Raw genomic sequence first — 25,582 nt, 5'->3', positions numbered from 1 at the left:
AGGGCATTATAACATTTTCATCTTTGTTTTCCATTCCTTTCTTGCTAATTCCTAACATTCTATTTGCTTTCTTAGCTGCTGTCGCACATTGAGCTGAGAGTTTCAACATATCCTTAACGATGACACATAAGATCCTTTTCCTGGGCAGTGACACCTAACATGGAACCCTGCATCACGTAGCTATAGTTCAGGTTCCTCATTCCCACATACATCACTTTGCACTTGCATCATCTGTCATTTTGACTCCCAGTCTCACAAGGTCCTCTTGCAATTTAACAACTTTGAACATCTTTGGTATTGTTGAAATGTTCTTCTTCCAATGATTTCCAATGGGAAAAAGGAACCGATTGTCATCCTTAAATAATGTGTTTAGCCAAAGAAGTGTACAGATAGCAGTCTCCAAAACTTAGTTTTCTAATATATAAGTTGTTTTAATGGATAATGATCATATATAAATACACAAAGGTTTTTGAATGCCTAAACAAAAATATTGAGTACAGACATTACATAACAGATGCAGGCGGACAGATATAGACAATTACCTTCCAGCTCTGGACCAAGGATGGAAACATTACAAGTGTTTGGGAGCCTTTCAGAACCAGAAAAATGGCTATTAAAATGAATATTTTCCTTTCCAAATGCAGCCTGAAAATGAATGAATAAAAAAAGGAGAATAAAACAGTGAAAAGAATGTAACATATGCACCAGAGCACAACCCTGGATCTTTTCTATGGAAAGGGAAGAAATATTAGAATTTATAGACAGTCACCCATAAAAAGCAGACCTTGAATGTGATGAGATGAGCTTTGAAGCTCCATGTGTCCTGTAGCACCACTGGTCATTCACAGTGTGATAATGCTGTAAGAGAGCAAGTTTATAAAGTAGGTGCTTCCTTTTAGGTGTCTCATTGCCATTCAATGCCAGCCTATTCTATAATTACTATAACCATACATAGAAACCGGTATGGAGTGTTTTCAAAAAGCTTCAATAGAGTATGAGTATGCCTCAGCCCCACCACTCCACCGCTGTGCTAGCTCTTGACTGTGGAGAGATTTATGTGGCACTTTATCATTGGCCGCTCATAATCATTTTAAACCTACTATTGCTATTTTTTCAAATTTTTTTATATATATGTTTTTTTATGCATAGCTATAAAGCTCAACTGTGCTTAGTTGTACTTAGCTTGTATTGCATAGCTAAATCCAGCCAACGCCGGGGAGTTTAACCCAACATGTTTCGCACCATACAGGCGCTGTGTCAAGGGTCTCCCTAAAAAACAAATAATAAAGAGGGACATTAGTGTCTGGAGTCTGGAGGATCCTCCAGGGGTTGGATTTTCAATATGAGACAGTAGGGATATTTAAGTGCTGAGGAGAACGCCACGGCCATTCTACTCCAGACACTAATTGAGTCGGATGACACGCTGCACCTCGGTAAGGATAGTCTGAATTATTTTGGCTTTAAGACAAACTGAACATTTTAAGGGGGGGACTGTTAGGATAAAACACACTCTAATGTCCCTCTTTATTATTTGTTTTTTAGGGAGACCCTTGACACAGCGCCTGTATGATGCGAAACATGTTGGGTTAAACTCCCCGGCTTTGGCTGGATCTAGCTATGCAATACAAGCTAAGTACAACTAAGCACAGTTGAGCTTTATAGCTAAGAAGTTTTTATAGACATGCATAAAAAAACATATACATAAAAAAATTTGAAAAAATAGCAATAGTAGGTTTAAAATGATTATGAGCGGCCAATGATGAAGTGCCACATAAATCTCTCCGCAGTCAAGAGCTAGCACAGCGGTGGAGTGGTGGGGCTGAGGCATACTCATACTCTATTGAAGCTTTTTGAAAACACTCCATACCGGTTTCTATGTATGGTTATAGTACGTTTAGAGATCTGATCCCGGTAAATTAATATAAGAAAATATAGCCATTTTCTTAGAGCCTATTCTATAATGGCACCTGGGTGCCCAGATTCCCTTATAGAATACGAACTGTGGGAGAGTGTGGCGCAGTGGTTAAAGATACAGCCTCAGCACTCTGAGGTTGTGGGTTCAAACCCACGCTGCTCCTTGTGACCCTGGGCAAGTCACTTAATGTACATTAGATAGATTGTGAGCCTGCCAAGACAGATAGGGAAAAATGCTTGAATACCTGAATAAATTCATGTAAACTGTTCTGAGCTCCCCTGGGAGAACTGTATAGAAAATTGAATAAATTAAAATTAAATTAAATGTTACCCAGCATTGGTGTGCCTTACAATATGAGTCTGCAGTTACATCCACCACAGACCTGGTGTAACTGTGGGCATGTGTAGCTTACAGTACTGTCCATGCCCTTCCCATGTTCCACTCATGAGCACACTCCCTTGAAGTTATGTGCTATGCTACTTATGCATACCCCTTAGGACAGTGTGTCACTAACTTTATGAGCTGCAGCATACTAAACTGGCAGCTGTGGTTCAAGGGCACCCGGAAGTATACAGCCGTCGCCATAATGATGTCATGCGCATGTGTGATGTCATCACGTCGATGTCCGCGCAAGCAGAGGCCCTCCAGACAGAACCCTGAGCCACCAGTGGGGGGTACTGAAAAAGAAGAGGCGTGGAGAGGAGACGCGCCAGGGAGGAGGAGAGGTGCTGGCGGCAGCTGACTGCCTACAGGATGTGCCTCTTGCTGTCCTGTAGGCAGTCAGCCGGTGCTGGTACCTCTCCTCCTCCCCGGCGTCTCGCAGCACACCTGAAATCTTATACAACACACTAGTGTGCTGTGGCACACAGTTTGCTATGCACTGCCTTAGAATAGTGCTTTGCTGCAATTTACATGTACCGCAAAAGTGCTGGTATTCTGTACATTCGCATGCTCAAATGGCATTTAAATTTGGTATCCAGCTAAAGAACTGCCTTTTAATAGGGGTTTCACAGTGCCACTCTGGTCCTCCTAGTTAGAAATCCTGGCACTGCAGTGTATGTGCTGACAGGGGCAGCTGCATGCACGAAGACAGAACATACTGTAAATGCACTGACCTCAAGTTGTTCCTCCAGGTAATCCCTGACTTTTCTCATGTGAGCCTCATACTGCTCCCAGTGCTGGCTCACCAGCTCTGCTGCCTGTAGATGTAGGAAAGAACGGTTATAGTTATGCTCCTTCAGACATTGTCATGGTGCTCTGAAGTATACTGGCACAGAGGAAGACGAAGGTGAACATTAATAGTGAATTAACACACAAAAATTCAAAGTGTGTCATCTTAAGCTCAAGAAAGGATTTGACTGTGATGCAAAAGTTGCAAAACAACTTCAGGAACATAGAAATTTATCAATTTTTAAGTATGATTTACTAAACTTTATTTCCCATAATAATAAAACAGGAAAAGACTTTAGTAAATCATATTCTAAAAATAATTATGCTAGAATTCCCTTACCTGGAACCCTCCACTTATCTCTTCAGCAATAAAATATTTGTTATGATTAATTTGTAGATTCCCTTTCATTCCTTATGAAAGACTGTATGTGTTCTCACATACACTGCCTACTCATATAGGCAATTTTCAAGGCTATTTAAGCAGCTAAAAAGTGATTTGTGTGTCTATTTGATTACGTATGTAATTTTGGAACCCGCTTAGCAGTATTGGATTTGCAGGATATAAATATTTTTAATATAAATATAATATAATCCATTTATCTTTAAACTGTCCTCTCTCATCATGGTTAAAAGTATTGCATAATACATTTTTGTCAGAGTAAGTGTGTTTTTTCCATTGTCGATACCATAAAAATCCTGGGAGTGACACTGGACCGCTATCTCACTCTAAATTTGCACTCAGAGCTACTAATCAAAAAGGGCTTCGCGACACTATGGAAACTAAGAACCATCAGAAAGTACTTTGACACAACATCATTCCGCTTACTGGTGCAATTCTCTATTTTAAACCTACTCGACTATTGCAATATCATTTACCTGGGGTCTCTCAAGAAAACCATTCAAAGTCTCCGAATCATATAAAACTCAGCTGTGCGACTGATTTTCGACATAAAGAAATGGGATCACATAACCCCCTACTACCAAAAACTCCACTGGTTGCCCCTGGAGGCAAGAGTATTGTTCAAATTTGCCTGCCTCTGTTTCAAATCCATTCTCGGTTTGGCCCCCCTATACCTGGTCTCCCACTTTAAACTAGACTGCTCCACCAGGCCTACATGCAGAATACGTATGTTTAGCCACCCTACATTAAAAACCTGCTGATACAAAAGATTCCTTGACAGAACGGTTTGCCTTCCAAGCAAGTCTGCAGAATGACTGGCTAAGCAGCAGCATCAAGCACTCATCCTACCTCAACTTCAGAAAACTAGTTAAAACCAACCTGTTCAACCGATTTGTGACCAAGGATTCCTAAAGTCTTCACTGCTTACCCCACGCTGTATGACCAACCCGTCTTATTGTAAACTGCCTCGACCTACTTCTTATTGTTTTTTTTTTGTTTGTTTGTTTTTTTATTTGTTTATAAAATTTTACAATATTTCCAAGCATATACATCTTGTACAGTAAAGTGAGATCAAACAACATATTAAACTAAAAATCCAAAATTAATATGTACTATAAAGAAATACTAACCTAGTTGATCTCACACTAGTCCTCAATATTATTGGATCCACAATTAAGAGTAGAACATATATAATTCATATTATTTAAATAAGAAAAATCCTTATCTAACTTAAGTGCAGAGAACTAACTTTCCATGGACGTTGTTATTCCTTTTTCAAGACGTTTCATTGAGAGAAAACTAATCAATTGAGATGGCTCTGTAAATATATACTTCAATGACGAATATCTAACTACACATTTACATGGATATCTCAAAAAGAAAATACCCCCTATTTGCATCACTCCAGGTTTTAAAATTAAAAATTCTTTCCTTCTTTTTTGAGTCTCTCTAGAGACATCAGGGAAAATCTGAATATGCTGCCCCAGGAAGTCTTTGGACCTATTTTTAAAGAAAAGTTTTAATATCCAATCTTTGTCTGGAGCTAGAGCAACAGACAACAATAGAGTAGCTGGAACAGCCAAATCTCTGTCTGATTGTTCCAGCATTGCCGAAATGTCCAATGACTTCTCCCGGGGTTCCTCATTCTTTCCTTCTTCTTTAAGATGGGGCAGGGCAGGTAGGTAATACACTCTTGTAAGAGGAGGTAAGGAGTTTTCAGGAATTTCCAAAATTTCCATAAAATATCTTTTCACCATTTCTCTAGGAGAAGTTGACAGGATCTTTGAAAAATTTATAAATCTCAAATTATTTATTCGACCATTCTCCTGCACTTCCAACTTCCTCCTGAGTAGTATATTATCTTTAACCAATATATCTTGATTCTGTTTCAATAACATTAGCTCATTTGTATTTTGTGTCTCTGTTTTAAATTGTGACATGTCCTGTTTTATAACTCTTATTTCTTCCTTTTGTTCTTTTAATTCTTTATCCAAACTTTTTATTTGAGGATTTAAGGAATTTCCCAAATTCACTACCAAGTCCCATAATGCTTCGAGTGTGACTGTAGGAGGTTTTGTAGGTGAAAAAAGTTGTTATGGTGTAGTATCTAAATGTTCTGAAATTAGCTTTACCTCAGTGACGTCTTGTGTTCCCCCAACCTCTGTTGTCCCAGTCGCAAGTCCTTGCAGAGAGATCATCCCACTCTGCGTTGTCATATTCAGCGAGCCCTCCATACTAGCCTCTGTGGACAAAGAAAAAAACACCTCCTCAGGTGGGTTCTGGTCCCGTGGGGAGCTAGCAGCTTGCGGTGTAGGTTGGAGGGGTGGCGTCCTAACGTCGGGGCTAAGAGTGATATCATGCTCAGGGGAACCCACCGCACTACTCTCCGGCGGTATCCCCAATGAGCTAGCACCCGACCCTTCTTGTTCCCGTTGTAGGCGTCGGAGAAAATCATCGATAGTGACCACTAGGGTTAAGGGTCGCCGAGAGGCTCCTCCGGTGTTCCTTCCTCGTCTTTTAGGCATTATTAAGAAGAAACAAACTTCAACGACGTCTTCACTAGTGTAGACATGGAATAAACATCTTAGATCCAACAATAGGGAGCAGAATCCGAGCCGGGTCTAAGTGTCCCAAATAAAGTTGCCCACTACCATCTCCTGGACTCCACGTGGCTCCTAAGGGGCGTGCCCTAAGGGGCTGCGGCCGCAACCGCAGCTGCGGCTGCCTTTAACGCTGTTGGAGACGGACCCAATGACGTCAGGGGTCCGTCTCTGTGAATGCCTGACTGCGCCGCTAGATAGGAATGGAAGCCGCCGCTGTTGATGGAATCCAGGACCAGCAACGGATCACCCCACAGCTCTCCTCCAGTCCGGTAACTGCTCCCAGTATTACCACAGCTACGGCTGCCTTTAACGCTGTTGGAGACGGACCCAATGACGTCAGGGGTCCGTCTCTGTGAATGCCTGACTGCGCCGCTAGACAGGAACGGAAGCCGCCGCTGTTGATGGAATCCAGGACCAGCAACGGATCACCCCACAGCTCTCCTCCAGTCCGGTAACTGCTCCCCTACTTCTTATTGTAAACCCACCCCTACAATGTAACCTTACTCTGTACAAATATTCATGTACTCAAAGACTTCATTGTTTTTTTCATTGATTGTCCAGCTCTTCTTTATTGTAAACTGCCTCGAACTACTTTGGCTTTGGCGGTATATAAACAATAAATTATTATTATTATTATTTTGGACAGAGAGGGAAAGTAATGAACTCAATATTGCATTTTCAACCTTACATTCTAAGTTTATATTACTGGAATAACTGTTGCTTTATTTTTTTTCTTATCTTAGTAGCTAGGATTTACCTCACTTTTCTCTTCAAGGAACTTCTTTGCTTGCTTGTTCTTAAGATTTCTTTTTTTACCTCACTTTCAAAAGAAGAGTTGACTATACCCTTTTGAAGTCCCTACCCTTCTGAGGGTTAGATCTCATAAAAGAAGATAGCTGCTTCTTCTAACCTACAGAACCACTGAGGAAAGTTGTAAGCTTTGGTAGGGCTTTTTCAATTTTCTTTTTTTTTTCTCATCAGGTGCAAGTACTTCTGCAACCGTAGTATGGCTAGGAAAAAAACGTGTTACCAATACTGTTGCCCCAATTACAGCTTCTACCTCTGTGCAGACAGAAAATGTCATTCAAGGATAGTGGCTAGTTACATATGCAAGATGTCTTCAGCTTGAATCCCTCATGAAAGTAGTAAGAGCAGAGAGAGGAGGTGATGGCAAGACTGAGAAGCACAGGGAGAAGAATGGCCAGTAGGTAAAAGGAGATAATGATGCCCCTGTATAAGATTCTGGTGAGACCTCATTTGAGTAAAATTCTGGAGACAGCACCTTCAAAAAGATATAAACAGGAAAGAATCATGTAGAGGATGGCTACTAAAATTATCAGTAGTTTTCATCACAAAGCTTATGAGGACATACTTAAAGATCTTAATATGTATACTTTGGAGGAAAGGCAAGAGAAGGAAGATATATGATGCAAATGAGGCAAATCTCTTTCAACTGAAGGGGAGCTCTCGATTGAAGGGGGCATAGGATGAAGGTGAAAAGGAGATAGACTTAGAAGTAACCTCAGAAAATACTTTTTCATGGAAAGGGTGGTGAATGTGCGGACTAGCTTCCCAGTGGAGGTGGAGATGAAAAGTGTTATCTGAATTCAAGAAAGCTTGGGACAAATACTTTGGATCTCTAAGAGAGAGGAAGGGTAGTAGATGGTGTGGATAGGCAGACAAGATAGGACTTACGGTCTTTATCTGCCTTATGTTTCTATGCTTTTTGCATTCAAGTACCACCTATAGAAAACACAGGTGCAAATGTCTGTGAGTGCACACTTTTATTTTGGGCAAAGCCCAAGTGCAAAAAGGAACTTAATCTGTACGTGACCATCCCTGGGAAAGTGACAAGTAGCAGATCCAAAATGTTGAGCATGGCAAATTTTTAATATCACAGATCCTTAAGCAGTCTGCAAAAGTTATATGTTTGAATTTCTGCAACTTTTACATTTTTGCGCATAAAAGGATAAGGTTTAGACCATTGTATTACAAATTGTTTGCTCTAACACAGTTCAATAAAACCTCATTTTCTGAATCTGGTGATGTTAGTCACCTTTTCTGAAAAAATAGTCACAAACACCATTACTCTTCTTCTGAGCAAAGGCTTGGCTCCCCATGGTGTTAACATCATGGGCAACATAGGAAGCTTTTGTAAATTAAATTCTTTTATAAATAACTGCATGATCAGTCCTTTCCCTAAAAACCATCAATTAATCACCTTCATCCCAAAACAGAACAAATGGCGGTATCAAAGAGGAGAAGGAGTTCTACTGTTCTCCATGTTCTATAGCCCTGTGGATCATATTCCCTCTCACCAAGAACCAAAAAGAGGCTGATATTTAAAAATTTAAGTTAATCCTCAAATTCTATAAAAAGTGCTAAAATTGCATGCACAATTTTGATCAAGAACTCAAACTGCATGTGCAATTTAAATGAACAAGCTGATTAGTGTAAATTGTCTTCTTAATTATTGGTGCTAATTTAAATCAGCTCCATGTTACATGCCTAAATTTTGAACCAAAAAATGGGATGTGGAAATGGGTGGTGGATCATGGGTACAATGAGTGCATTACTTTCAGTTACAAACATAATTATCGATTATGGGCATCCATGCCTAAATTTAGGAGTAAGTGTTTGCACCATGTTTTCCCCTGGTACAAATGGCCTCACTTAAATTTAGGCACGGTTCCTGGGCATGCTATTCTATAAACCATGCCTACCTTTAAGCGCAGCTTATAGAATAGCACTGGTTTTGGCACTAAGTTTTGGGCGCCATATATAGAATTTAGCCCCAAGACCCTAATTCTATAAAAGATACCTAAAGTTAGGCACCTATAATGGCCTGTCTAGCCGATCTAGGCATCTAATTATTTAAAAAGCTTAATCGATGCTGATAACATGCAACTGGCATCTCATAATTGGCTTAAATTAAAATTAAATGGATGGTAAGTGCCTACTACTTTCAGGCAGGTACCTTGTCCAAGGCATCTACCAGAAAAAGTGTGGTTAGGGACGGATCTTGGGCGTGTTTTGCATGTAGGCACCTAAAGTAGACATACAGTAGGCCAAGAAAACCTTGGCATAAATAGGGAGTGCCTAAGGCTAAGGCACCTACTGGTGCCCTAGTTTAGGCATCGCAAGACGCAGTTCTATTTAATGGTGACTAACTTAAGACTGGCATGTAATTAGCACCATGTTCCTCAGCACCATTTATAGAATTGGGGCCCAAATGCCTAGACCTGCCAAAATGAAAATGTCCTCCTGCTCAGCATCTAAGTTTAAGCACTTAAATAGGTGGAAATGGTTAAGTCAGGGAATGGTTAAGTCAGGAAATGGTTAAGTCAGGGAAAAGAGTTTAAGTGTCAGCATTGTTCTTCAGTGCTAAGTGCCTAATTTTACTTCTGGTGGATTTCTGTGCATGCAAGATCACAGTTCACATAAACAGTCAAGTTTAAGCCGGCACAGGAGGAAGTAGTGAACTGCTTTGCAGTGGTTCACGTCCTCCTCTATTACTCGTGTCCGCACTGAATTATGTGCAACATTCTATGCGTCATGAGGAGGTGAGGGATTCTGCACTCGCAGAATTCCGCAAGGAGTACTAATTTTGACATCCAATTCAAGATGGCCTAAATTTAGGAATGACTGCACCAGGAGCCAGTGATCCCTCAGCCCCTTTTCAGATTAGTGATGCCCTCTCCTTTTCACAGAAAACGCCAAATACAGTAAAGCCTCCCAGCCCAGACATGAGGCCATATGAGCTCTGGAGCAACCATCCATTACCCAACCCCAGTTCCAGCAGAAAGAATATTTAATCTCACACTCATGCTCTCATGGGAAGAAAATTAATACACATATTTGAGATATCCACTACGCATGTGGAGCACAATAAAGCACGTCTCAGCATATTAGGTATCAACCATTGCTACCAAGTAGTGCGAGTTCTTGCATACACATCAAGCAGCAAAAGTGCTCACCTTGCCAAGGCCCGAGATCATAGGGGTGTTCTCAGTCCTAGAGAAAGAACAGGCCTAGGGTTAATTTTAACAGCAAGCAAAAAAAAGGAAAGACTTAAAAAAAAAAAAAGGCTTCTGGTGCTACAGATACCAGACATGTTGTATTCACTCCCAGGCCTCAAGGGTCACCAAAAAGACAGGTTTTTAGGATATCCCTAATAAATCTGCATGAGAGCAATCTGCATACTCCCACTGATCTGTTATAGAACCTGCATTTTTGTTTAAAATACTGTGTTTTAGGTGGTATAGAGCCTATATTTCTGACTTACTAGTTTTCAGCCATTGTTTTCTGCTGATTAGGTGGAGAAGGGAGGGGCTCTGTTTTACTTCTAAGGTTAACTGCATTATCTTTGGGATAGTGCTGTGAACAAGGCTGCCCTGTGAACTTCAATAAGATAAGTTGCTCAACATTTCTTACCCAGGTCGGAAGTTCCTTTCCTGTCCCCCACCAAACAGCATAGGGTACATTGGGGTGCTGAGGCCAGGTCCTTTCACATACAGTGCTCCAATCCTTGGTCCATAGAACTGAAGAGACACAGCAGAAAAGAGGTCAGGGAAGGGACACTGGATGTACAATAAAGAAATCCAGTATTACTACTGAGAAATTCCTTATTTTTTTTTTTTTATATTTTTTATTCTTTTTAAATTCTTACATCAAGTGAAATACATGTATTACATTCAATTATGAAAAAACACTTGAAATTATTAATAAATGTTCTTACAGTATAAATTAAAGAAACCCTTTATCAGAATTTTATATCATATTAATATTACAATAGTTTTCCCTCCCTTCCCCCTCTATATGTTTTATACATGTGTTATGATATCTGATCAATAGAATAATTTGTCAATGATCCCCATATTTTATTAAATTTTTTTATATAACCTTGTTGTAATGCCATTGCTTTTTCCATTTTATATATATGACAAATTGAATTCCACCAAAAAGTGTAATTTAGTTTAGTGTAATCTTTCCAGTTCTGAGTAATTTGCTGTATGGCGACCCCTGTTAAAATTAATAAAAGTTTATTATTGTTAGCTGAAATCGGACTCTGTGTTCTCATTGCTGTTCCAAATAATATTGTATCATATGATATTCCAACATGATTTTCTAATAAATTATTAATTTGGGGCCAAATTAATTTCCAAAAGGAATTAATGCAGGGACAAAAGAATAGTAAATGGTCCAATGTCCCCACTTCTATCTTACAATGCCAGCATCTATTAGATCTACTACTATCTAATTTTTGTAATCTTGTAGGGGTCCATAAAACTCTATGTAATAAAAACAACCATGTTTGACTCATAGATGCTGATCTTGTAGTATGTATTCTCCAGGACCAAAATTTTTGCCATTGAGATGGAGAAATTATCTGTCCTATCTCAATACTCCAAATGTCCCTAAGTCCTAATCTCTTTTTTTTGTTTAAAAATTCATTTATATTCTTATACCATTTTGCGGCTTGGTGTCCTAGAAAATCCGCTTGAAAACAAAGGATTGGTAAACTATATTGAGTGTTAAGATTCTTCCATTCAGGGAACCCTTCCTGAATGGCCTGTTTCAATTGCATCCATTTAAAATATTGTGTTTTATCTAATCCAAATTTTTGTTGCAATTGTGAAAAACTAAGCAGTGATCCATTTACTATTACATCTTTTAAAGTACGTATACCTGCTTTTATCCATTGTTTCCATACTATTTTAAATCCACCAATTTTGATCCTGGAGTTTACCCAAATAGATTGATTTAAAGATTTAGCCAATGGATCTGTTGATAAATTGCTTATAAATCTTAATATTTTCCATGTATCTATTAGAATTCTATGATCTTTATATCTCCTAGGCATTGTTATACTAATAAAATGTTCTGGATGTAAAGGGAACATGAGGTGCCATTCTAAATATAACCAGTCGGGTACATTTTCCATGAGATCTGGGAGGATCCAATACATTCCCTGTCTTAAAATATAGGCTTGATGGTACCTATAGAAATTTGGAAAATTTACCCCTCCCTCCTTGATTGTTTTTTGTAATGATGCTAAAGCGATTCTTGGTCTTTTCCCAAACCAAACAAATTTTGTTAATATATTGTTTAACTTTTTATAAAATGACCCCTGAAAAAATATTGGAATCATACTCATTTGATAACAAACCACAGGTAAAATCATCATTTTAATTGTTTGGATTCTTCCCCACCAAGAAAGATGTAAAGGATTCCATTGCTCGCACATTTCTGTTATTTTCTTTAATAAAAGTTTTTCATTCTCTTTTACTGTGTCATCAATTGAATTTTTTATAAGAATACCTAAATATTTTAGTCCTTCCTCTTTCCATTTAAATGAATATAAATCAAATAATCCTTTGGTGCAATGGATATTAATTGGAAGAACTTCAGATTTTTCCCAATTGATTTTATATCCAGAAAACTTTCCAAACTTTTCTATTAAGTTAAGTAGATATGGAATGGTGTCTTCTGGTTCTCTTAAATATAATAAAATATCATCTGCATACGCAGATAATTTAAATTCCCAATTAGAAAATGTGATTCCCTTTATTCCCTTAGTTTGATTTATTGCAATTAATAAGGGTTCTAGAACGATATCAAAAAGTAAGGGAGATAAAGGACAACCTTGTCTAACTCCCCTTAGCAAGTTAAATTTATCAGATAAGTTATTGTTTATATTTAATCTTGCTCCAGGGGAGCTATATAATGTTTGAATCATATTAATAAAACCAGGTCCTATACCAAACCATTGTAGAGCTTGATACATAAACTTCCATTCTACTCTATCAAATGCTTTTTCTGCATCTAATGATATTAGAAAAGCTGGATCATTCAAATTTTTTGCTAAATTTAGAGAATGAAATGCTAATCTAGTGTTATGTGAAGAGTGTCTTTTAGCAACAAATCCTGTTTGGTGTATATCAATAATAAAAGGAAGAGCTTTTGCTAATCTTATAGCTAGCACTTTAGCAATTAATTTAGCATCTACATTCATCAAAGATATAGGCCTATAATTTGTTATCAATGTCGGATCCCTGTTTGGTTTTGGTAAGACAATTATAACAGAATCAGCCATAGTTCCTGATATATTTCCATTATTTATTTGATATTGATATAAATTTAATAGATAAGGTAATAAAATATTTTGAAATGTTTTGTAAAATTCAACAGTATATCCATCTCCACCTGGAGCGGACCCAACTCTAAGAGCTTTCAATGCTGATTCTATTTCTTTTAAAGATATATGTTCTTCTAAACTTCCTTTTATATGATCTGGAATATTTGGTCCAATAAATGACTTTAAAAATTCTATACCATCTTGTTCTTTATTTTCATAAGTATCAGAAGTATATAAATCCTTATAAAAATCAAGAAATTGTTTTATAATATCTTAATTGCTAGTGTGTGTATTGCCCCGTTTATCCTTAATTGCAATAATCTTAGATTTTTTTTTTTTGCTTTAATAAAATTTGCTAATAATCTTTCAGTTTTATTTGAATTTCCATAATACTGTACTTGCCGACAGAACATATCTTTCCTTACAAATTGAGAAGAAATCTCATTATATTTAACTTTTGTTTTTAATCATTTCTGCAATGTATCATGTTCCCATTTAGTAATTAATTTTTGTTCTAATAATTTAATTTCTTGTTCCAATTGTATAAATTGTTTTTTAAGTTGTTTTTTCATATATGCAGAGTATGATATGATATTTCCTCTCATTGTTGCTTTATAAGCGTCCCATAAAGTTTCAATGTTTATGTTATCCGAATTATTGAATTGAAAGAATTCATGCATTTTTTCTTTAATATCTTTTATAAATTTCATGTCTGCAAGTAAAGCATTATCAAATCTCCAAATTGGTTTAGAATAAACTGATATATCATTCTGCAGATCAACCCACACACCAGCATGATCTGATATAATAATAGGATCAATAATTGCTTTCATAACTTTTTGTGCTATATTATTAGAAACGAATATATAATCAATTCTTGAAAAGGATTTATGGACCTGAGAACAGAATGAATATTCCTGATCATTAAAATGAAGGATACGCCATATATCTATTAAATCACAAGATTGTATTAAATTATCTAATCCTAATGATTTCATAATTTTACTTGGTTTTTTATCCAAAATAGGATCCATTACAGCATTGAAATCGCCAGCTACTACTAAATTAGAAGCAGCCAGTGGTAGTAATATCTGCTGAATATTTTTGAAAAACTCCATTTGATTTGAATTAGGAGCATATAAATTGAATAAATCCAGGGTTGTATTTCTCAGATCCATTTTAATATGTACCCAACTTCCTAGTGGATCGAATTTTATTAACTTGAAATCTGCAATACATTTCTTATTTATGAGAATAGCTACTCCTGCTTTTTTACCAATGGCAGGTACATAAAAACATTTGGATATCCAACCATCTATTAGTTTATTAGATTCAATTCCTGACAGGTGTGTTTCTTGTATGAAATATATATCAGCATTTTGCTTATGAAGAAAATTTAATATTTTCTTTCTTTTTATTGGATGGTTAAGACCATTGACGTTAAGAGAATAAATTTTAAGAGCCATTTAAATTAATAAGTAATATTTGAATTATAATTCTTTGATAAAAGTTTTGATCAGACATCCACACATGTTTAACATCTATTCCTTTTTTTATTATTAACCCCTTACTTATATGATTTTTTTTATATAATTTCTTTCCCTTTTTCCCATCTCCCTCCCCTCCCTCCCCATTTAGCAAAAGTCGTGTATACTTGGCCTCACGCATATTAAGTTCAGCTATAACATACTCCAGAAAGACCTTAAAACTTTCCAAATTCCATTTAAGTCATTGAATATTAAATTAATTATTAAGATGTAATTAATAATTCATTTATTATATTATTAATGAATTAAATCATTTTTATATATATTTCTTAGGATATCATGAAATTCTATTTTCATTATCTTTAATCTTCAATATATATATATATATATATTTTATATTATTATTTTATATTTATATCTCTCTTTTCTTGTTGATTTTAGATTAAATATTTTAAAACAAATAAATATAGTTTGTATCTTTAACTGTATTCTAAAATATTTAAAACGCTCCATTTTTTTTCCCTTCTTTCCATCTTGTACTTTACCCTTGAAATTTTATTAATATGGGAATATAATGTTATATGAAGAATGATTCCATTAGTAAAGACCCCTTCCCCCAGGAGTGGCCCCCGTTGAATCACCCACCAGCAAATATTTCATTTTTTTTTTTTCCCCCTATTGTTTGTCTCTTTCCCTCTCTTCTCTCTCTTTTCTTTGTTGTTTTTTCCTTTTTCTTGTCTTCTTTCTTCTTCTTTTCTTAAGGATAGTTTATTAATAGTTTTTCGATCTTCTTTTACTTTTGTAATCCAAGTTCTATATTCCTTTCCTTTTTTTTTCCTTTGCATTTTATATCATACATTCCTATTATGTTCAGGTTTGTGTAGAATAATCCTTTTTCTGTCTTCTTTTCACATAGACTTTCGGGATTGTAAGTTTTCCAGGATTTTTAAGCTTTTAAGATTTTAGGAGAGAGAAGAGGAAAAATATTCAATATATTCCAAAAACCTATATATATGTCCGGTGTGCGGTGTGCGATTCCACAGCAGCCTCCCCACAGGAAAAGAAGAGCTTCACCCCAAGAACCATCCTTTCATTTTTTTCCCCCCACAATATCTTTCATATTTCCATCAATTTATTCTGTCTGTATATAATTTTTCAGAACAGACTTTTAAATATAGTAATTATTCTATAAAAATTCAAATGTCTATTAACTTTCTATCTTTCCATGTTATATATTCTATTACATTTCCTGTTAAACTCTCAAATATATAACAATATTTCTCATTTGCATTTTAGAATATCTATTACATTCTAATTCTATTATAAGAGAGTCGTTGAAAAAGAATATATTTGAAGCCAATTCAAAACATTCTAAAATCGTTGCATTCTAAAATACAGTTTTCTTCTCCTTTAAAATGAAATAAATAAAATCTTTTACTTCTCTATATAATTAATATATGGTGGTATAATTCAATATAATTTTCTAACATTTCTAATCAACAAGTTTCAAGTCATATTAATTAAATTAGGATGACATTGGCACTTCTTGAGTTTGAATAAATCTCTCAAGTTTTTCTGCATCATCAAATGTTAAAGTTTTATTTCCGATGGTAACCTTCATGTTTGCGGGATACATTAAACCAAACTTTGCTCCCAGCTCTCTTAGTTTTGGCCTCAATTCCAATAATTTTTTCCTTTTTATCGCTGTGTTTTTAGCAAAATCAGGAACAAAATGGATATAAGCATCTTGATATTTAAGCCCTTTATTTTGCTTTGCTAGTTGAAGTATTTCTAAGACCTGTTGGTGGCGCAATAGTTTGAAAATAAAGGGTCTTGGTCCATGTTGATTTTCTTTTCTTTTCATAGGCACTCTATGTGCTCTTTCTACCTCTATGGGATATTTTGTTTTTATCGGAAGTAGTTTGGGAAGTAGATTTTCAATAAAGATTGCTGGATTTCCCGTTTCTGCTCCTTCTGGTAATCCAATCAAACGGACATTACTTCTTCTTTCTCGATTGGAATAATCTTCAATCTCTTTAGTAAGTAATTCTAATTTTTTTCTATCTGAACGACTGTAACATGCTTCTTCTTCTACAATCGTCATTCTTTCTTCTAGGTTATTAGATTTTAATTCCAGGAGATCCATTTTTTTGTTTAGTGTCGATACTTCCTCCGATATATCTGTAACTTTTTTAGTTAAAACTGATAGCATTTCTTTTATTTCTTTCAGTTCTTTTATAACTTCTATATCTGCCATTTTTAACCCTGCATCGTGTTCCGGTTTTGCTCTCTTGTTACTGCCAGACAGTGCAAAGTCATTCTTATTTTGTTTTCCTGTTGCCATTCTCTTATATTTTCTTCGTTATTTATCTGAATTTTTCTTATTCTTTAAATATTTTGGACTTTTATGAGACTTTCAAGGTCTTTTTCTCCGGAGCTCTCTTATTAGCCGACCTTCCTCATGCGCGTCCAAGCCACGCCCCCTGGAAGAATTTCGAGAAATTCCTTATTGACCTCTTCCCATGTTACCCACACATGAAACCTCCACCTAGCTTTGTCAAACCTCAATTCTCCTTCAGGCTATTACATCTAGCTTAAGGAGGATTAACAGTGTTCTAAAAGCTTCAGTAATGGATTTAGGTTTATAAGTATCAAACCTTTATTACTCCAACATGTGAAATGCACAAAAACCCACATTTAAAAAGACCATTAAGATGTCATTGTAAAACTGTAACATCTCAAACTGTGTTCCGCGGCACACTAGTGTGCATCCTGAGATTTCAGGTGTGTCGTGGCACACTGGGGAGGAGGAAAGGTGCCAATGAGGACGTCATCACGGCTTGAGAAAGTTTGTGGGACACTGCTGTAAAACATGCCATTGAGAGAAAAGCACTGTCAATGTTACCTTGTGTCCTACAATAGTGAGATAATCTATTCCCAGCTCCTGCACGTCCACCCGCACTTTCCCCAGTGCCTGTGCTGCATCCGTGTGTATCAAGATCCGTGGCAGGCCACTTGCCACTCTCTTCTGGTTCAGGGATTTGATCCAATGACTGAGTTCAGAGATTGGCTGAAGAGCAAGAGGAAGGCAGAAGCTTCACACAATATCCCTTGGACCAATTTCTATATATTTGCAGAGGAAGGGGGATAGAGTGAAAACGTGAGAGAGAAAAGAGAACTGAGAGAAAGGGGGGAAGAGGAGAGAATGAGCTAAAATGACTAAAACAAAGTCAAAGTATCTTACCATAAGAATTCCAGTCTCATTATTTGCCATCATGATGGACACTAAACATGTATTAGGACGAACTGCGGGCATCACATCATCAACCTCTGCCCGCCCCGATACTTTGGACACTGGGATAAAGGTGGTTTCTGTAAGCAATGACATAAGAACATTAAACATATTATAGCAATAGTATAGTCATGCCTTGCCTGGTAGCTCTACATCTTTGAATCCTTGACATACCAGTCCACACCTGTGAAATTTCTTACTCGTAGCAGGAATAAAGTTAAACGTGCTCCATATATAGCACAGTTACTTACCATAACAGGTGTTATCCAATGGACAGCAGGCAGATATTCTCACTGATGGGTGACATCACCATGGAGCCCCAGTACGGACAACTTTAAGAACTTGGAAAGTTCTCGGCTGCCCACACCGCACATGCGAGAGTGCCTTCCCGCCCGACGTAGGTACGCGGTCCCTCAGTTAAGTTAAGCCAGCTAAGAAGCCAAAGCGGGGAGGTGGGAGGGTTGTGAGAATATCTGCCTGCTGTCCCTGGATAACACCTGTTACGGTAAGTAACTGTGCTTTATCCCAGGACAAGCAGGCATATATTCTCACTGATGGGTGACCTCCAAGCTAACAGAATGGGATGGTGGGAAAGTTGGCCATTAGGAAAATAAATTTTGTAATACAGATTGGCCGAAGTGCCCATCCCTTCTGGAGAAAGACTCTAGACCAGTGGTTCCCAAACCTGTCCTGGAGGACCCCCAGGCCAGTCGGGTTTTCAAGATAGCCCTAATGAATATGCATGGAGCAGATCTGCATTCCTGGCATCTCCATTATATGCAAATCTCTGTCATGCATATTCATTAGGGCTATCTTGAAAATCCGACTGGCCTGGGGGTCCTCCAGGACAGGTTTGGGAACCACTGCTCTGGACAGTAGTAAAAAGTGAAGGTATGAACTGAGGACAAGGTGGGAGCTTTGCAGATTTCCTCAATGGGAGTAGACCTGAGGAAAGCAACAGAAGCTGCCATAGCTCAAACTTTATGGGCTGTGACACGGCTTTCCAGTGCCAGTCCGTTCTGAGCATAGCAGAACGAGATGCAAGCGGCTAGCCAGTTGAAAATCATTCTCTTAGAAACAGATGTCCCAACTTATTTGGATCAAATGAAAGGAAAAGTTGGGGAGAGGTTCTGTGCAGCTTTGTGCGATCCAGGTAGTAAGCCAAAGCTTGTTTACAGTCCAAAGTATGCAAAGCCCGTTCTCCAGGAAGAGAATGAGCTTAGGAATAAATACTGGTAGAACAATGGACCGATTGAGGTGAAAGTCAGAGTCAACTTTAGGAAGAAACTTTGGATGAGTACAGAGAACCACCTTATCATGATGAAAAACTGTAAAAGGTGGATCTGCAACCAGTGCATGTAACTCACTGACCCTCCTGACAGAGGTGAGAGCAATAAGGAAAATCACTTTCAAGGTAAGAAATTTGAGATGAGCTGTAGCCATTGGTTCAAACGGAGGCTTCATCAAACTGGAAAGCACCACATTAAGGTCCCAGACTACAGGAGGAGTTTTGAGAGGTGGTTTCACATTGAAAAGGCCTTTCATGAATCTGGAGACCAAAGGATGAGCAGTAAGAGGTTTCCCCTGAACTTGTTCATGATAAGCATTAATAGCACTGAGATGGACTCTAATGGATGTAGATTTAAGACCAGAGTCAGACAAAAAATAAGGTAATCCAACACCAATTCCACTGCCAAGGAAGTGGGATCATGATGATGAAGTAAACACCAGGAAAAAAACCGAGTCCACTTCTGTTGGTAACATTGTTGTGTGGCCGGTTTCCTGGAAGCATCAATTATTTGACGAACAGGCTGAGAGAGGAGCGTTTGAGCAGAACTCAGCCCGAGAGAAGCCAAGCTGTCAGGTGTAGAGACTGCAGGTTGGGATGTAGAAGGGATTGCTGATTCAGAGTAGGAAACACTGGAAGTAGTATGGGTTCTCTGGAACTGAGTTGCAGAAGAAGGGAAAACCAATGTTGCCTGGGCCACCGTGGAGCAATGAGAATCATGGTGGCTACTTTTCTCTTGAGCTTGAACAGAGTTCTCAACATGAGAGAAAGTGGAGGGAAGGCATATACTTCTTGGGGACTAAGAAGTAACGGGAGTAAAAACCTCTTCCCTGTTGATCGAGAGGAACCGTTTCGATGGCATTTAGCAGAAGAAGAGATTGCACCTCCGGGAGAAGAAGGGAGGACTGTGCAGGGTCCAAAACAGACTCTTTTGGAGGACATTCTGGAGGAAGAGTTTGGAAATGAAGAGTTTAACCCTGATGAACGATGGTGAGGACCCAATGATCGATGAGTTCCCAACAATTGATGAACAACTGAAGATGACCCCCTAGAGGTTGTGATAAGTGCGGATAGTGTAGCTGATTTTAAGAAAAGTTTGGACAATTTCCTGGAGGAAAAGTCCATAGTCTGTTATTGAGAAAGACATGGGGGAAGCCACTGCTTGCCCTGGATCGGTAGCATAGAATGTTGCTACTCCTTGGGTTTTGGCCAGGTACTAATGACCTGGATTGGCCACTGTGAGAACGGGCTACTTGGCTTGATGGATCATTGGTCTGACCCAGTATGGCTATTCTTATGTTCTTAATACTCTCATAAAATTATATATTTTTTTTCTTTTAACTTTACTCCTGCAGAGCCAGGTCAAGCAGGGAAACTTTATCTTAGAGATGGAGAGATCAGATAAAAAAAAGAAAGGGGAATAAATAAATCCACGCTTATGAAATTTACCTTACATTGCAAGACTCCAGGGAAACAATGTCAGAGATGCCAAGAAACCTAGACTGAGAACCTCAAGCCAAGGTCTTGGGATGGAGGCAGCAATCTGGATCACTGAAAGGTTCCAGCAAATATACTCTTGCTTGACCTAAGGACCACAAGCCTCAGACTATGACCAAGAGAGTAAGGCCAGGTACAAACAAGAACCTACTGCATCAGTCCACATTGCTATTTGCCACCGTTTGCTGGAGTGAGAGAATATTAGCAAGTTCAGTCCTGCACTTCTCTTTATACTATGATGCTATCAATGGAAAGAACCAAGTCTCTCCACTCCTCTGCTAGAAGGGGCAATAAGGAGGTAGAGCAGCAGTCTAATGGTTAAACGCAGCAGACTGAGATCTTGGGGAACTGGGCTCAATTCCCACTGCAACTCCTTGTGACTCTGGTCAAGTCACTTAACCCTCCATTGCCCCAGGTGAAAAATAAGTACCTGTATATAATATGTAGACCACTTTGATTGTAACCACAGAAAGGTGGTATATCAAATCACATACCCCCTCCCCCCTTTCCAATAACCCAATCATCTGGATTGGTCTAATGAAAGAAAAAGGAAGCTTTACTCAACCCATCATACAACCCAAGGGCAAGCTGTCTGCAGAACTTCAGGTCCCCAAAAGAAGTAGGAGGGACGAAAGCCCACTTTAGACTAAGGCACAAACTCCCAGGAGCCCTGGATCCCAAGTCCGACTTTTGACCATACTGTACCAACTGAGTCTCCTATCTGCTGGGGACAGAGTAATACAGATCAGCTCCTCTGCTGCACCAGAGGAGAAGCAGGTTTAACACTGTTTCTGCCTGATGTGAACTGGTTTGGCAAGGACAAAGAGGAAAAGACTAGTGTCCATAAAAAAAAGTTGACTAAATCATTCACAAACCTCACAAACTCTGAAATTCAGCTCAGGTTCATATCAGATCAGTCAGAGTTTGCCTAACACACATCTCATATGTAAAACTGTAACCAAAAAGGTTCTCTAAATCACAACTACAGACTGATCGCAAAATAAAGGAGATAACCCTGGATTCCTATATCAGGAAAATAAACCTAGAATTGTCTTGCAACATAAGAGGGTGCTTTTTATGTGCTCTCCACAAAGAATAAGGGAAGAAAGGAAGAGACAGGATGAGCAAACATGAGGAGCAGGAATGATTGGAAAGTATTTTGGAATTTGAATGGGAGGGAAAAGAACGAGGCATGTCTTCACTGGCTTTGACCCTGCACCTCCTCACGTCTGTAACCCTTACTCAATCACCTCCAAAATTCCACACTTTTTTCTCATAGTCTTTCTTGAACCTCTCTCTCATATGCCCTCTTGCATCCTGTGTAGCTCCTTCTAAGAAGATCGTAGGCAAGGGGCTGAAGAATGAGGGGGGGGATTCCCCAACTTTCTCCTTATCTCCTTAAACCAATTCACCACCTCTGCCATTCCCTTCCTCAATCACAACACTCCCTTCTTGCCACTGCTGATCAAGCTAGAACGAAAAGGGGAGAAGTGGCACATAATTCACATCATTATCTGACTTCAGGAAGCAAAAGAGAAGGACAAAACCCAATACAGTAAAACAATGTTCTCCTGCTGTATCTGCCAAACCATCAGAAGAGGTCTCCAAGGGTCCACACACACTGACCTGCCACACGCTGCTTCATCAGATGCTCAAGGGGCAAACGCACTGAGTCATGCTCCACTCCAGAGCTGATGAGATGGGGCAAGGTGTCCACCCCATTACTATTCTCACCCAACCACTCTTGTCCTTGTTTTTGAGCTTCTTGGAAATGACTGACAGCAGAATGGAACACTAGATTATTAGCCTGTGAAAGGAAAAGAAGATAAATAACACTGAGCATGTAACAATTGTCAAGTGTATGTGGATATTGCTTCCTGTTTCCAGGCTCTTCCAAACATCTATTTACTATATATATAGTGATGGGAAAAATGTTTTCCTCTCCCTCCTGATGGTCCCTATTATTGCATATGTCATAATAGAAACATAGAAACATGATGGCAGATACAGGCCAAATGGCCCATCCAATCTGCCTATCCGCAGTAACTATTATCTCTTCCTCTCTCTAAGAGATCCCAAGTGCCTATCTCACGCTTTTTTGAATTCAGACACAGTCTCTGTCTCCACCACCTCTTCCAGGAGACTGTTCCATGCATCTACCACCCTTTCTGTAAAACGTATTTCCTTAAATTACTCCTGAGCCTATCACCTCAACTTCATTCTATGCCCTCTCATTCCAGAGCTTCCTTTCAAATGAAAGAGACGCGACTCATGTGCATTTATATCACGTAGGTATTTAAACATCTATCATACATCCCCTCTCTCGCCTTTCCTCCAAAGTATACATATTGAGATCTTTAAGTCTGTCCCCTTACGCCTTATGACGAAGACAATGCACCATTTTAGAAGCCTTCCTCTGGACCAACTCCATACTTTTTATATCTTTTTGTAGGTACGGTCCCCAGAATTATACACAATATTCTAAACGAGGTCTCACCTGTCTCTTATACAGTGGTATCAATACCTCCATTTTCCTACTGGCCATACCTCTCCCTATGCACCCTAGCATCCTTCTAGCTTTCACCATCACCTTTTCAACCTACCACCTTAAGATCATCACATACAATCACACCCAAGTCCCGCTCTTCTGTCGTGCACATAAGTTCTTCACCCCTTAAACTGTACCATTCCTTTGGGTTTTTGCAGCCAAATGCATGGCCTTGAATTTCTTAGCATTACATTTTAGCTGCCAAATTTCAGACCATTCTTCAAGCTTTGCTAGGTTTTTGATCTTTACATAAAATATAATATTAGAAAGAGAACCTGAGTAAATACATAAATAAATGAATAATGTAATAACTGCGTTATGGAACAAAGTTATCCAACACCCATATGAAAAAGTAACTCCTCCTAAACTTAATTAGTTGCACCACCTTTAACAGCAATAATTATAACCAAATGCTTCCTGTACTTTGTTCTGTCTTTCATATGGCTATTGAGAAATCTTAACATCTCATCCTTTGCAGAATTGCTTAATTGAGACACATTTGTAGCTTTTCATCCATGAATTGTTCATTTCAGGCCTTGTCACAGCATCTCTATTGGATTCAAGTCAGGACTCTGACTAGGCCAATCCAAAACTTTAATTTTGTTTCTCCTCAGCCATTCAGATGTAGATTTACTTTGTTGTTTTAGATCATTGTCTTGCTTGCTACATAAGTCAGTTACACTTCAGCTTTAGCTCACAGATGGCTAGATATTTTCCTTAAATAATTTTTTGGTGTAGGGCGAAGTCACGGTTCTTTCAATAATGGCACATTTTCCAGGTCCTAAGACAGCAAGGCATTCTCACACCATCATACTTCTACCACCATATTTGATTGTTGATATAATGTTCTAAATATACACCATAGCAAAAACCCCAAGACAAAATATCCTTAAAAGACACCAAAATATAAGTTGGGTGAGCCCTAGGACATTGCAGGAAAGTTAATTCCCTAGACTCCACCAAAAATATATAAACCTCAAATCTAAATTTTTAAGATAGGGAGCACCCTCAGCGTGAGTTTGAAAGCTTTAAAGAGTGACTCAAGGAGCAGCTCTAGTGCTTAGAATAGCAAAGTCAGCAAACACTGAGCAGAGATTACCACTCACTGCCAGCCGCACACCATCATCTGCTTTAAAGTGCAAGTCAAGTGCAAACAATGTGCAATAAATAAATATATATATAAAAGTGGAAGACAAATTCACTGTCCTACAATGCCCCGAATGCCTAACCGACTGACCTGAACAGAAAATGAAAAAATTAGTCACTTGTCCCTCTAGTTACTTAGCTGAATAAAGGTGCTGTGCTCGAATAGTAGCAAGGAGAGTCCAGCTTTTTTTGGATCAAAGACCAAATTTAAGGTGCAGTCCTCTTTCAACACGGCTCAACCCAGTAGGGTTTCAGGGCAATAGCCCCTTCCTCAGGAACCAAACAAGCCAACAACGACTGTAGATCAGAGTGATTCCAAACAGGCACATTGTTTGCACTTGACTTGCACTTTAAAAGCACACAGGAGCACCCAGATGATGATGTGCGGCTGGCAGTGAGTGGTAATCTCTGCTCAGAGTTTGCTGGCTTTGCTATTCTAAGCACTAGAGCTGCTCCTTGAGTTGCTCTTTAAAGCTTTCAAACTCACGCTGAGGATGCTCCCTACCTTAAAAATTTAGATTTGAGGTTTATATATTTTTGATGGAGTCTAGGGACTAAATATACACCATTCCTCAAGGGACCTGTATTCAAAGAGTTTCACTTTTGACTCATCTATCCATAGAACACAAAAGGTTTGGAGATCATCCAGGTATGTTTTTGCAAAGGTGAGACAAACACTGATATTATTCTTAGGTAGAAGCTTTTAGTTCAGTATTTCTTATTGTGGAGCCATGAACACTGACCTTAGCTAAGGCAAGAGAGGTCTGCAGCTCTTTGTATGCTCTTCCAGGGTGTATTGTGACTCCCTTTATGAGTTGTCACTGTGCCCATGAAGTAATTTGACACGCCAGCCTCCTGGAAAGTTTCGCCACTGTTCCAAGTCTTCTCCATTTGGATATAATGGCTCCCACTGTGGTTTGGTGGAGTCACACTGGGGGATGCACTAAAGTCAGCGATCGTTGCTAAACCTGTTTTCACATGTTTAGTGATGATCGCTGATAACCGACCCGATGCACTAAATGGTCCACCGCATATGATTGCCCATTTTTCTATCCAATCTGATCCAATCCATGCAAATTAGTTAAACTACATGCAAAT

The 25,582-nt window shown here is 38.5% G+C and overlaps 1 protein-coding gene across 4 annotated transcripts in view; it reads right to left on the bottom strand.

Moving 5' to 3' along the window:
* Positions 1 to 25,582, bottom strand: part of SCLY (selenocysteine lyase) — a 131,772-nt gene that overhangs the window by 56,948 nt on the left and 49,242 nt on the right. For 3 of the 4 annotated variants that reach the window (XM_033957523.1, XM_033957525.1, XM_033957524.1), the window contains 7 exons: positions 22,417 to 22,597; positions 17,958 to 18,085; positions 17,619 to 17,783; positions 10,523 to 10,629; positions 10,066 to 10,102; positions 3,031 to 3,114; positions 543 to 645 (listed from right to left, as the gene is read on the bottom strand). In XM_033957523.1, coding sequence (XP_033813414.1) covers positions 543 to 645; positions 3,031 to 3,114; positions 10,066 to 10,102; positions 10,523 to 10,629; positions 17,619 to 17,783; positions 17,958 to 18,085; positions 22,417 to 22,597 — 805 coding nt within the window. The remainder of the gene's footprint in view (positions 1 to 542; positions 646 to 3,030; positions 3,115 to 10,065; positions 10,103 to 10,522; positions 10,630 to 17,618; positions 17,784 to 17,957; positions 18,086 to 22,416; positions 22,598 to 25,582) is intronic. The other variant, XM_033957526.1, reaches the window with a different exon arrangement.

The sequence above is a fragment of the Geotrypetes seraphini genome, chromosome 9 (assembly GCF_902459505.1).
Source record: "Geotrypetes seraphini chromosome 9, aGeoSer1.1, whole genome shotgun sequence".
Taxonomy (NCBI): Eukaryota; Metazoa; Chordata; class Amphibia; order Gymnophiona; family Dermophiidae; genus Geotrypetes; species Geotrypetes seraphini.
This window is presented reverse-complemented; position numbering and strand designations above follow the sequence as displayed.